Source organism: Simochromis diagramma, unplaced genomic scaffold, assembly GCF_900408965.1.
Source record: "Simochromis diagramma unplaced genomic scaffold, fSimDia1.1 OVJJ01000165.1, whole genome shotgun sequence".
Classification (NCBI taxonomy): Eukaryota; Metazoa; Chordata; class Actinopteri; order Cichliformes; family Cichlidae; genus Simochromis; species Simochromis diagramma.
This window is the reverse complement of record NW_024387467.1, coordinates 1,305,435-1,318,774: the sequence shown is the minus strand read 5'-3', so window position 1 is coordinate 1,318,774 and position 13,340 is coordinate 1,305,435. Positions and strand designations below refer to the sequence as shown.

General features: G+C 42.3%; 1 protein-coding gene across 1 annotated transcript; it reads left to right on the top strand.

The window, feature by feature from the left end:
* The first annotated feature begins 434 nt into the window (after positions 1 to 434).
* Positions 435 to 3,539, top strand: LOC120723434 (ADP-ribosylation factor-like protein 6-interacting protein 6). Its single transcript, XM_040014862.1, has 5 exons — positions 435 to 819; positions 933 to 1,080; positions 1,568 to 1,621; positions 2,135 to 2,267; positions 3,000 to 3,539. Exons 1-5 carry the CDS (start codon positions 811 to 813, stop codon positions 3,091 to 3,093), a joined length of 438 nt encoding a protein of 145 aa, XP_039870796.1. The 5' UTR covers positions 435 to 810; the 3' UTR covers positions 3,094 to 3,539.
* The last annotated feature ends 9,801 nt before the right edge of the window (positions 3,540 to 13,340 follow it).

Here is a 13,340-nt window from a genome sequence, read left to right as displayed (position 1 = left end):
CATTAATTTAAAAAATATTACTGTTTTAATTAAGTACTTTATTTAAAGACAACTAATTCAACAGTTCTTTTATTATTTTTGAAAGCATACTTGAAACAAGAGCATCCAATCATTACTGTTATTAATATTATAATAGAGTACCTTTCAGACCATTATGAAAATGATTAACGGTGTTGCTGTGGACTCACGGATACAACTGTGCGGCTGCTTCAAAATATACTGCTTATGATGCATGAGGAGCTTTATAATCTTTGGGACATTTGTTTGAGGAAACTCTATTAAATAAAAGAGAAAGCATTCGGTTTAGAATAAAAATATTAAAATGTTGATTGTTGGAGCAATTCAACAGATAAAACAGGCCAACACGTATCAACATACAATCAGTGCAGATCAATGACTGTCGGCGCTTTCTACAGTCACTGGTGCAGATTAATATCAGCCAATCAATCATACAAATTTCCATCCATTCTCTTCCGCTTATCCAGTTCAGGTTCGCCGGTGGGCTGGGGCCTATCCCAGCTGTCTTAGGAGAGGCTCACACAAAATCTTTGTGAAGAGTGAAACAAGGTAAACTGCTCTTTCTGCCTGATACTTTACCATAACTGAATTTAAAAGAAACATATATAAAAAAATATTTAAAAGACTGTAAGTGGCCTAGCTAAGCTTGTTTCCACATATTTAACTGTGGCAGTTTAAACTACACCAACGGAATCCCCTCGGGGACAATTTTGTGTGCGGAAGCGAAAAGTTCAAACATGTAATCAGCAGTTCCTGGTACAAGTTAAAAGCAGTCGGGTCGTCACTGTGAGCATGTCATCGGTCTGTATATTCACAGACTGTCCCTCTGTGTATAAGAACGCTTCGTTCTGCTGAGCGCGGCTGTGAAAAGGTTTGATTTGCAGACGTTTTCATTTGTTCATTTGCGTGAGCAGCGTTACATGTTCGGACAGGAGCCCGCCAGGAGCGCGAGGGGGAACGGCCCCAAACCATGGCCCGTGGTCGCGCTGTCGGTGCTGGGCTCGGCCGGAGCAGTGGCCGCGGTCGGGTTTCTCTGCGCCCTCATCTACCCCATACTCAAAGGTAAGCGCGCGGCCCTGTACCGCACGCGCAAATCAGGATCAGATCAGTGGGATCAGAAAAGGAAAAAACAGTTTTTACTGTAGGATGATCGGTCAGTCCAAAGGCATATTTACAATACAGTCATCACCAGCGAATGCTTTTGTACAAAGTATTTAATTTTTCATTATTACACATGATAATGAATAAATGCACATCTGTGGATGATTTCTTTGCATGTGTGGACTGGATGGGTTGTTGCCGACAGCTGGTGAGAATCTCATGTCAGTAACACCTTATAACATGTTAAGAAATATATTTACTTAGAAAACTGCTGACATGTCAAATATTTATTATATCATTATAATATATTAAATTATATATATGTGTGTGTATATATATATAACTTGTTTTTATTTCCGAGCTCTGTTAAAGTGCTCGTCTGGCACAGGACCAGATGGGATCTGGCTTTTTAACAAGTGTTGGTCAGCATAAGTTGTGATTGTTTCAGAGCTGCGGGCAGAGAGGGTGACAGGAGAGGATGGCACTGAGGAGAAGATGCTCGGTAAGTATAAGCTCTGTATTTACTGCTCCGTCCAGATACTTGTGTTCTCCATCATGCTCGGTTTACACTGTCTTTGGTTCCATGTGCAGCACATATACTTAGAGAAAGCTCTAATACCATGTTTCAACATTTCTGAAAAGTACTGTACAAAGTAACAGGTGTAAATATCTGAGGGCTGCAGCTTTCATTACTTATTATTCTGCAAAATCTTAGAAACGAATCTTTACTAAAGTAACAAAAGAGATCCACATAACAACAACTTTGCCATAGACATGTTTATTTAGACTGTGGGTCACCTGCTGTCCAAAAGTTCTGTGTTTCTGTAAATATTCTTTTTATTGTAACACCAAAACAAAAACATGTTTTATCAGTACGGAGTGGAAGCAGTCAAACTCAGTGTGACAAGGACGATGCTGTTGCTACAACAGTGGTTTCTCCCTTATTGTGTAAAACAAGGGAAGAGATCCAGGCTGTAGAAACTGTAAACCCTGATCCTGCACTGTGTGTAATCAGGCTTCTGGAGTCTCCTGGTCCTGTCAGTATTAGTAGGATGCATCTGCTGCGTCTTCTCGTGGATGCTCACCTACCTTGACTCGTTCCAGCCTGGTATGGATTTCCCGACACTGCGGACAGTGGCCCACGTCAGGTAACACGCTGGGATACGCTTTGTATGAGCAGAAGAATCAGGAATTCTCCCTTATAATGCTGATTTCTTACACGTTTTTTCTCTTCTGTTCTTCACATCAAACAAATTTGAATATTACACAAAGAAAACCTGAGTAAATACCAGCTGCAGTTTTCATTTATTAAGACACTCTATCCTAATCTACCTGGTCCCTGAACTCTTCTAAAGTAACTGGCCCTTGTTCCAGCATGAACAGCCTGTTTAAGGCCAAACAGTCTCAATCTGGTTTCAGTCTGGACTTTGACTGGGTCACTGCCAAACCTTCATTTATTTATTGAGCCATTCAGAGGTGGACTTGCTGCTGTTTTTGGGGACTTCACAGTCCAACAGATGCATTCGAGAGGAACCTGGGGTTCAGTATTTCGCCCGAGATATTTCACACGTAGATCTAAACAGTGAGGAATCAAACCACCAACCTCCTGAGTTACAGACACCCGCTGTTCCCGAAGCAGCGAGCCTTTGTGTTCTTTCGTCCCCTTAATGAATGAAATAATGATTTAAAACCTGCATTTGTATTTATTCGATTGGCTATTTAAGAAACATTTAAGTCTAACAAATATGAAAAAAAGGGAAATACTTTTATACTCTATATTATACTTAAATGTACAGTACTGTAAGACAGTTTTACAGTACTGTACATTTAATTTCGTGATATTAAAATAACACTAATCAATAATATCTCTCTTCTTCTAGAGACGCTTCTGACCGTGGCTTCCACGTGGGATATGGAGTTGCTGTTCTTAATGGCATCATGGCCATGCTCACCATCATCTGGAGTCTCTGCTGACACACACACACACACACACACACACACACACACACACACACACACACACACACACACACACACACACACACACAAACACAGTCATCCAAGCCCAGGGAATTAACCACAGTAGTTTTAATGTGCTGTTATTGCTGCTAAAACGTGATCACACAGCTGTGCACTAACTGAAGACACCTTCTGTAAACACTGGTGATGAAGCTGCAGCTTTCACACACAGCCTGTGTTTACCTGCAGGTGGATGGACACAGCAGCTTCCAGGCTGCAGCCCTGGATTAAAGCTCTGTATGTGGGGCTGTGAGCAGTTCAAACTCTGACACACTGCATGTCTTCAGATGAGACTGTGAACTGTTGATTAACCACCCAAACAGGAACGTTACATGCTCAGGTCTAACATGGCAGCTTTGGTCAAATTTGAAAAAAGAATTAAACTTCTTACTGCTGATGAATTGTTTTCGTCTTTATTTCCCCGGGTCGGCTCGCTTCACCTGAAGGCTGAACAAAGCTTTGAAAGTTGTTGAACAATTCTTCAATGTCTTTAAAAAGCTTTAAAGAGTTTTAATTGCATTAACAATTTATAGCAAAGTGCATTCTGCAGTTTTAATATGTAATAAGATTTGTGTTTAAATGCCAAACTCTCATCTTATCAGATTAAACTCAGTGGCCTTTCCACTTGTAAATGCTTTGCTAGATTAAAGGTTTTGGGACATGTTAATAATGATCAGCTTGTGAAGAAAGTGTAAGTTTGCACATTTTCCCACCAGTGGGTCAGGGACCTATAGAACTTTATATGTGGTTTTTATGTTCTAGCTGAAGTGTGTTAATAAAGGGAGCTTATGAATGCTTTCATATTATTTACATTTTCATGGTATGGGACGATGATCTGATCATCTGACCACCACCTGATCCAAAGAGCCATTTAGATGGCCCCTGTGACAGATTTGTCACTCAGAGCTCCACCACTGAGTCTAGGGAGGGTGCCTGATGACCTGGTGCAGCCTGAACAAACAACATGGGCCCAGCTTCCTGTGGGCTCTCCAAGCGTCAGATGGGCTGTCGAGGGCAGAAGCAGCCCGATGCACTGGTGCTGAGGCCGGCCACTGGGGCGCAGAAACTCAGATGTTTGAAAGAGCCTGAGTGTGTGAAGTCGATGTAGTCACAACAGATGATTCATCCATCAGATTCCCAGAGAGGGAGAACACGCCTTCACTGCTCTGGAGTCTAGTGGCGGCGTGCTTTACACCGCTACATCTGATGCTTTGCATTGGGCTTGGTGATGTCAGGCTGGGATGAAGCACCAGTTTCATCTGAAGGCCACATGAAGTTTGGAGGTCTGTACTGAAAGTTGGCCACTAAGTACTTCAGCATCTGTGTTTTACGTTGCCTACCGCTTGGTGGCTGAGTTGCTGTCCTTCCCCATCGCTCCCACTTTGTTGTTCGCTTCCACTCACAGCTCTCTGTGGAGTCTTTAGTAACGAGGGAATGTCAAAACTCACCTTATTGCAGAAGGTGCATCCCATCACCGTAAAACGCTGGAATTCACGGAGCTCCTGAGAGCAACGCACTCTTCCACAAATGTTTGCAGAAGCAGGCTGCACAGGAAGTGACACCTGAATTTGCTGATTTGGACGGGTGAGTGAATACTTTTGGCGCCTTCACTTTCCAGTCACAAAAGTCATATTTAAAACCTTAAAGACATCTGGTGACATCTGGTGGCCAACAGTATGAAGAGCAGCTCTACAACGTGCACTGCTTCATTGTGAGGCTATCACGCCTCCACACAGTGCTTCTGATGCAGTGTGTTGTTGTTGTTTTGAAACACGCACCAGTTTTTATTGTCTTTGCAAAGATGAGAGAAAAAACTTTTTGCATCATTGTTTAATAAATGAATTGGCCTCCAGTGATCCAGATATAATTGATCCTTGTGGATCAATTATATCTAACCCTAACCCTACCCTGAAGGTCGCGTTTCTTTGAATTCCTGATATTGTCTTGGAATTTCTCAAAGAAATGTTAGATGAGGAATACGGATTTTGAAAAAAACAGGCCAAATAGGAAAAGAACTGTGATGAATGGGAGTCTTATTAATTATCGTTTCAAGGACATACTTTGAAATATTGAAGAACAAATGTCTCCTTCTGCGAGCCGTTTCCCTCTGGATCTGAAAAACGCCACCCGGCCTTATCCTCTCTGTCACTGCTACATTGTTAGAGGTCAGTCATGAACCAGAATAAACTGTATGGGATTTATATTGATATTAAGATTACCCATCAATCTGAATTGACGGCTGACCACAGAACATTCCTTATAAAATTGCGACACCTGCTGATTGGTTTGTGCCAAAGGAGACTCAGATATCAGGTTCCTGTTGGCTGTGCGTGGCCTTCCTGAACCAAATACAATTCTGTACAGTAAAGAAACAGAAGCTTTCTTTAACACTTGTGCAATAAGCAGGAACAGTGAAGTGGACACTATGTGAAAAACATCCCCAGTTCCACCCAGTCATGTTTTCAATCACAAGTCTAGTCCTCAGCTCTGCCATATGCTTCCTGCCAGTAAAAGATTGGTTCATGACTTTTATTTTGAAAATTATTCATATAGAACAAAAATCTGTTTTTATGTGTTTAAAACCAGAATAACAGTGGGAACACTGCTGGGCCTAATCTTTTTAGGATGTCCATCTCCTTTCCAGCACAAACCTCAGTCTTAGTCTCCCAGATTATTAATCACAGAAACCAGAAAGCACAGGTGTCGTGCTCTCAGTGAGTCTGCTGCTTGTGTCACTGGAAATCCACTAAAAGTTCAGTAATGCTGGGATATCAGCTAGAAGGTCCTAAATGTGCTGCAAGACAGTGTGGAAATAATGCAGGAAAGGTGGCTGAAAACAGACATTCTCAGCTGCTCCTTACAAGTCCAAACATCCGCTGCATTACAGACTCGTGCCACAGCTGGTGTTCTTATGAAACGTTTTCATGCACCTTTCACGCTTTTCTTCCTATTCCCACTGCATCTCATCAAGATTCAATTTGATTTGTACAGCACCAAATCACAACAGTCGCCTCAAGGTGCTTTATATTATAAAGTACAACAATACATACAAAAGAAGCTGCTTGAAGGCACAATCCTCACATTGTGTAATTATTTAACAAAAACTGTGTGCACCGCGTTTGGTGACATTCAACTTTGTACAGAAAAGTGAGTCTGAATTTCTGTGAGTTGAAGCTGATAAGTTACTGTTGCCAAAGGTGGTTCTACACACTGTTGCATAGTGGGGGTGGGGAGGGGTTACATTTTGACACACTGCTTCTGCATTTTGGACGAGTTATTGTGAACTAAACAATAGCAGAGTCTGAGAGGTCATGCTGTTCACCTGAGGTTGTATTTACTTCATATTAGAACCTGGTAATAACCAGATGATTCGTCTTATGATGTCTAAACAGATAAACCTTGGATGTGGCAGAGGATGATCCTGGTATGTTCTTCAGTTTAAAACTTTAAAGGACGCTGATGCCACCAGCAGTGATGGCAGACCACTAGGTTTAGATTTGATGACCTCAGGCTAAGAGAAGGGCGCATACATTGTTGGGATTTAAATATATATATTAATGCTTATTTTGCTGATTACATTGTATTATGTATAAGAGAGGGCCAGGAAACTGCATGTTTTTGCAGAGCATGGTAACTGCAGGCAGAAACACGCAGAGTGTTTGATCGAAACTTAAAGTGTGTGTAACGTCTATATGAATAACGCGTCAGACCTGAGCTTGTGTTCGGGTCTCCATATTCCGGAATATTGTTAAATCCTCCCGATTCTTTTGATCTTTGGGCTGAAGGAAGGACAATACTCGGTGTATAAATGCTCAATCAACAATTACTTTATTACATACAATTCAACACTTTTGAGCATAAACCATCCGGATGGGGACACATGCATGCAGAGGGTCACAGCAAATCTCAAGATGGTGCAGGGTGACTCAACCTCTTATAGCCTCTGTTGGTGGGGGCCAACAGAGGCTATCGTAAAAACCCAAACATCCACATTCTTTCTCTCTCTCAGTGAGCCTAAGTTATGACCTTGGCTTCCTGTGCAGTCTGTTCTGTTCTTTTCTAATCAGACAAGCAAGGTCCTGACTCTCTGAAAACAGTATGTCTTATGACTCAGCAGTATAATGCATCATAAAACAATATCATTCAGTCACAATAAATCAGCAGTCTAATGTAATGCAAATCAATTTAACAAATGCAATAGTTATCACCTTCTTCTAATTCAGGAGAATAATACAAACTAAAACTACATAATAATTTCACAATCTTTAATTAGGGGTATAACATGGCATAAGATATAATATAATTATAATATAATAATCCCACAATATGTAACATGAAAGATCATTTTTTAAGTTAGACCACGTTGAGCCGTGTCTTTCTTTGCCGTAGGGAATACAAAGAACTGAGATTTAATAACATGTATATACACGTATATATATGTATATATATGTATATGTACAGTGGGGCAAAAAAGTATTTAGTCAGCCACCGATTGTGCAAGTTCCCCCACTTAAAATGATGACAGAGGTCAGTAATTTGCACCAGAGGTACACTTCAACTGTGAGAGACAGAATGTGAAAAAAAAATCCATGAATCCACATGGTAGGATTTGTAAAGAATTTATTCGTAAATCAGGGTGGAAAATAAGTATTTGGTCACCTCAAACAAGGAAAATCTCTGGCTCTCACAGACCTGTAACATCTTCTGTAAGAAGCTTTTCTGTCCCCCACTCGTTACCTGTATGAATGGCACCTGTTTGAACTCATCATCTGTATAAAAGACACCTGTCCACAGCCTCAAACAGTCAGACTCCAAACTCCGCCATGGCCAAGACCAAAGAGCTTTCGAAGGACACCAGGAAAAGTATTGTAGACCTGCACCAGACTGGGAAGAGTGAATCTACAATAGGCAAGCAGCTTGGTGTGAAAAAATCAACTGTGGGAGCAATCATCAGAAAATGGAAGACATACAAGACCACTGATAATCTCCCTCGATCTGGGGCTCCACGCAAGATCTCATCCCGTGGGGTCAAAATGATCATGAGAACGGTGAGCAAAGATCCCAGAACCACACGGGGGGACCTGGTGAATGACCTGCAGAGAGCTGGGACCAAAGTAACAAAGGTCACCATCAGTAACACACTACAACGGCAGGGAATCAAATCCCGCAGTGCCAGACGTGTTCCGCTGCTGAAGCCAGTGCATGTCCAGGCCCGTCTGAAGTTTGCCAGAGAGCACATGGATGATACAGCAGAGGATTGGGAGAATGTCATGTGGTCAGATGAAACCAAAGTAGAACTTTTTGGTATAAACTCAACTCGTCGTGTTTGGAGGAAGAAGAATACTGAGTTGCATCCCAAGAACACCATACCTACTGTGAAGCATGGGGGTGGAAACATCATGCTATGGGGCTGTTTTTCTGCCAAGGGGACAGGACGACTGATCCGTGTTAAGGACAGAATGAATGGGGCCATGTATCGTGAGATTTTGAGCCAAAACCTCCTTCCATCAGTGAGAACTTTGAAGATGAAACGAGGCTGGGTCTTCCAACATGACAATGATCCAAACACAACCGCCCGGGCAACAAAGGAGTGGCTCCGTAAGAAGCATTTGAAAGTCCTGGAGTGGCCTAGCCAGTCTCCAGACCTCAACCCCATAGAAAATCTGTGGCGGGAGTTGAAAGTCCGTGTTGCTCGGCGACAGCCCCAAAACATCACTGCTCTGGAGAAGATCTGCATGGAGGAATGGGCCAAAATACCAGCTACTGTGTGTGCAAACCTGGTAAAGACCTATAGTAAACGTTTGACCTCTGTTATTGCCAACAAAGGTTATGTTACAAAGTATTGAGTTGTATTTTTGTTATTGACCAAATACTTATTTTCCACCCTGATTTACGAATAAATTCTTTACAAATCCTACCATGTGGATTCATGGATTTTTTTTTTCACATTCTGTCTCTCACAGTTGAAGTGTACCTCTGGTGCAAATTACTGACCTCTGTCATCATTTTAGGTGGGGGAACTTGCACAATCGGTGGCTGACTAAATACTTTTTTGCCCCACTGTATATATACGTATATGTATATATATCCTCAATGTTAAAACTACAATGTTACAATGGAACCTAGATCTGATTGGTAGCCAGTGTAGCGACTTTAAAACAGGAGTTATAGGAGCTCCTCTGTTTGAGCGAGTCATATAACCCGTCTGTCCTGTTGAGCTGGAGCACCGTCTTTAGGCTTCCACCTGCCTAGACATAGTTCACTCGTTAAACAGGAACTTGGCAACTTAACTATCCTGTTGTTGTTAAGTTAGGTGATTGGGCCAGCTTCCAGTGATGGAAAGACGAGCCTGTGTGAAGCCTGAACAAGATCCCAAAAACAACAAAAAGCCACCCATCCCAAACTTCAGGGACCCAATCCCAGCAGCCCCAGGCTGAGGCGTGTTCTAATGTTGTATATGTACAAGGTAGACGTATTAAAAAATACATCTTTAGACATGTATGACACACAGAGAGGGTTTCACAGCATAACCAACCATGGACTTCTGCTGTTGTGTATGTGACTAGTATGGCTGTAGGCCCTTATTCTGAACAAAAAGACTGGAAAAGAAAGAAATAACAGTACAGTTAAAGTTTATTTTAGTCTGAACATGAATCAGAGAAACACCAATAAAATGTTTGTTGTTATTATTGCATAGACCAGCTAAGAATCCCCCGTGTCTCTGTGGGGGAAAAGCAGTCGAGTCGGACACCTTCAGTTTAGGCAGGCGAACGCACACATCACATGTAGACAAACACATTCATGAATCGTTGAGTGCACACTGATCACTTCATGTCAGATGTTGGAGGATCTCCAGCTTGTGTAACACTGACCGTCTCCATGGGAAACGGTCACAGTTCATCCAGACCAATGTTTCAAGTCACTGATTGGCTCCTCCGGTTTGCAGCCGTCTGTAATGTAGACGTGTTCTCTACTCGTCTGCATGACGGAGTAACTGCAATGTTTCAAATTATTTCATAGTTTAAAAATAAATACATAAATCCTTTATAATGTACATCCACATTTATACCCCCCCCCCACACCAAAGCAGTGGAATGAATATTAATTTAATGTGAGAGCTTGAGTTACAGCACACAGCTGCCTGTGGAGGCGGCAGTGTGCTCGTTTGCCTTGGAAGAACAGGGTGTCACCCGGGCATTTATGTCTTATGTATTGATTTGCTCACGATTCATTTTGGTTGGTGCAACACAATTTGGTGGCCACATTTAGACAAAGCTTTCTGCTGTTGGAGGACTTCTTTCCTGTCAGTAACTCAGATCCAAAGCAGCAGGAATGTGTTTCAAAGCCTGGGCTGGTGGGACTCTGTAGTCTGTGTGATGATTTCATTCAGTGGGTAAAAAGGCAGCCATCAGGTCAGCCAGCTCCTCTGTACTCAAACATCTCGTGTCAATTATCTGCATGAAGGGACACACACACACACACACACACACACACACGCGCACACACACACACTTTGCTCGTCAGCATACACACATGCACGGTTTGCTGTCCTCGTGGGGACTTCCCATTGACATAATGCTTTTCCTAGCTGTATAGCCTAACCCTTTACACTGGTATCATAGACGCTTTAAATTACAAGACTACTTTGAAGACGATGACTTTCGTAGGGAGCCCTACGGTTTGGGAGCTGGAGTGGGGAGCCAACAATGAGCCCCTAATTAAAGATTGTGAAATTATTATGTAGTTTTAGTTTGTATTATTCTCCTGCATTAGAAGAAGGTGATAACTATTACAGTTATTAGACTGATTTGTATTACATGTATTACATTAGACTGCTGCTTCAGTGTGAATGAATGATATCGTTTATACTGCTGAGTCATAAGAAATCCTGGTTTCAGAGTCAGGACCGTGCTGTTCTGATAGCAGAGGAGACAGAGCACATTCCACGGGAGCTTCACCCCCACAGTTGTTGAAGGCAGACAAAATAGGGAGCAGCCAAGGCCATAAGTCAGGCTCGCTAGGAGTTAGAAAGAATGTGAATGTTTGGGTTTTTACAACTAGGTGGGGGCCAACAGAGGCTAGAAGAGTTTGAGTCACCCTGCACCAGTTTGAGATTTGCTGTGACCCTCTGCATGCATGTCTCCCTATCCAGATGGTTTATGCTCAAAAGTGTTGAATTGCATGGAGTAAAGGATTGTTGATTGAGCATTTATACACCGAGTATTGTCCTTCCTTCAGCCCAAAGATCAAAGAATGGGAAGATTTAACACCGTGTATTTTAGTGGCCCCTCATTCTAAGGAGCATCCAGAGGGGGGCATCGGTAATCATGGGATTGCAGGCGAATCCTGGTTGGTTGGTCGGTCAGTGGAAAAGGATGGAGAGGGGGTGGATAGATTAAGGCCTAATGGAGCATTCAATGTACCCGCGTGGGATGCGGACTGGACATCATATATGGGTTGAGTGTGGTTCTTTGTAGTTGTCTCTTGGTTGGTTGCCTAAGGTGTTGTAAAGTCTGAAAATATAATGACTATGTGATATTATGAATCCATCAGGACCCAAAAGGAGAGGGGGTGAGCGACCTGCAGTGACACTCTAAGAGCTACGACTGGTTGTCTGTTTTCGATCTTTGTTTTGATTCAAATACAGGTTACATCTACAGGACGATGTCGGGGAGATTATTAACCATCCCATGGAATCAAAGTAAGGGTGTGAAACAATAAATAAAGAAAGCTTCAAAAGCAAACTGGACTGAAGGCCTATGAGAAAAACATTACTCTAAGTGCTCCATGTGAGACTGAAAATAAACACTAAGAGAGCCCTGAACATACCTGTTGAATGTCACCCCAAATAAATAAATAAATAATAAATAAAGGTTAGCATAAGTGATAGAAACACAGGCTTTCTCCACAGAAACTTGCATGGCAGCATGGATTGACAAATACGGTTATGAATACTAATCGTATGTTGTAACTTCTGGTGGTTTACTAGTTGCGTGGTCTTAAAATTGTATACTGATATGAAAAAGTCAAATTAACACTATAGAAATGATCCCCTGGAGGCTGAATCCCCTCCAGAGTGGTGTTGGGAGACCTTTCGAGGAGAAAATAGAAAAATAAAGGTAGAATATAAGCAGGTGAGATTTGACTGTTTGTTGGAGCATACTTCGATTAGAGACCACAGCAGGTCTTATGTGGGGGAAAAAAAAAAAATAAAATAAAAAAAATAATGGGGTTTCATGGAAAATATCAGCAATATATAAGAATGGCATTCATAAGAAACAACGAAGAAGAAGAGGAGCATGTTAACAGGAGGAAGAAGAACCGGTGGGAATCAGGATGCTGCAGCCGATCCCTAGGACGGTGCGCCTAAGTTTTAAGGAAAAACTGAGTCGTAACTCCTAAATAACCAACCACAACCGAACTGTGACACTCACACTAAAACCACATTTTGAGTGTGAAACATGCCCTCACACGTGTGGGGATTCTGGTCCCTATAAGGGCTGCTGGCACACACACACACACACACACACACACACACACACACACACACACACACACACACACCTCAAATTTGATTTGTTAGAAATGTGTGCCAACCAATCAAGCTCGGACCTCAGAGCCACAGACAGGGAGACACCTGTGGGTCTTTGACATGTCTCGTCAACAAAATCTGCAGGTTCTGAGCTTTTCACAGGCTTCCAAACATCCTCAGATCTTAGTATGCAGGTGACCACTGATTCTGATGATAGTTTAGTTGCACTGTGTGGACATGTCAGTGACGTGTGCAGTTACCAGAAGAAACACAAACACATCTAATACTTGCTCTGCAGCACAGAGGGAGGAGGGCTAATAACGTACCATTGCTACTGATTGTTCAGCAGTTTTATCAAGTTTAAGGAGCAGCCTGTGTGCGTATTGTACATTTATAGGAACAAACATCAGCAAAGATGGTCTATTAAAGCCAGACTGGCTAACATGGCTAACTTCTTTGATCGCTCGTATAGATATTTCACACCTCATCAGCTGTGTGTCTGCTTGTCAGAGCTCTTCAGTAATAAGTCATTGTGCGAGGCGAGTGCAGGCAGTCTGACATCTACCTTCTACTTACAGTCTACTCTGGCGCATAAAAAAGCGAGTGGACATTACTGAGCCCCGCCTGTGGATCCACACGCCTGCGTGTGAGGCTCTAATCGCTGTGGTGT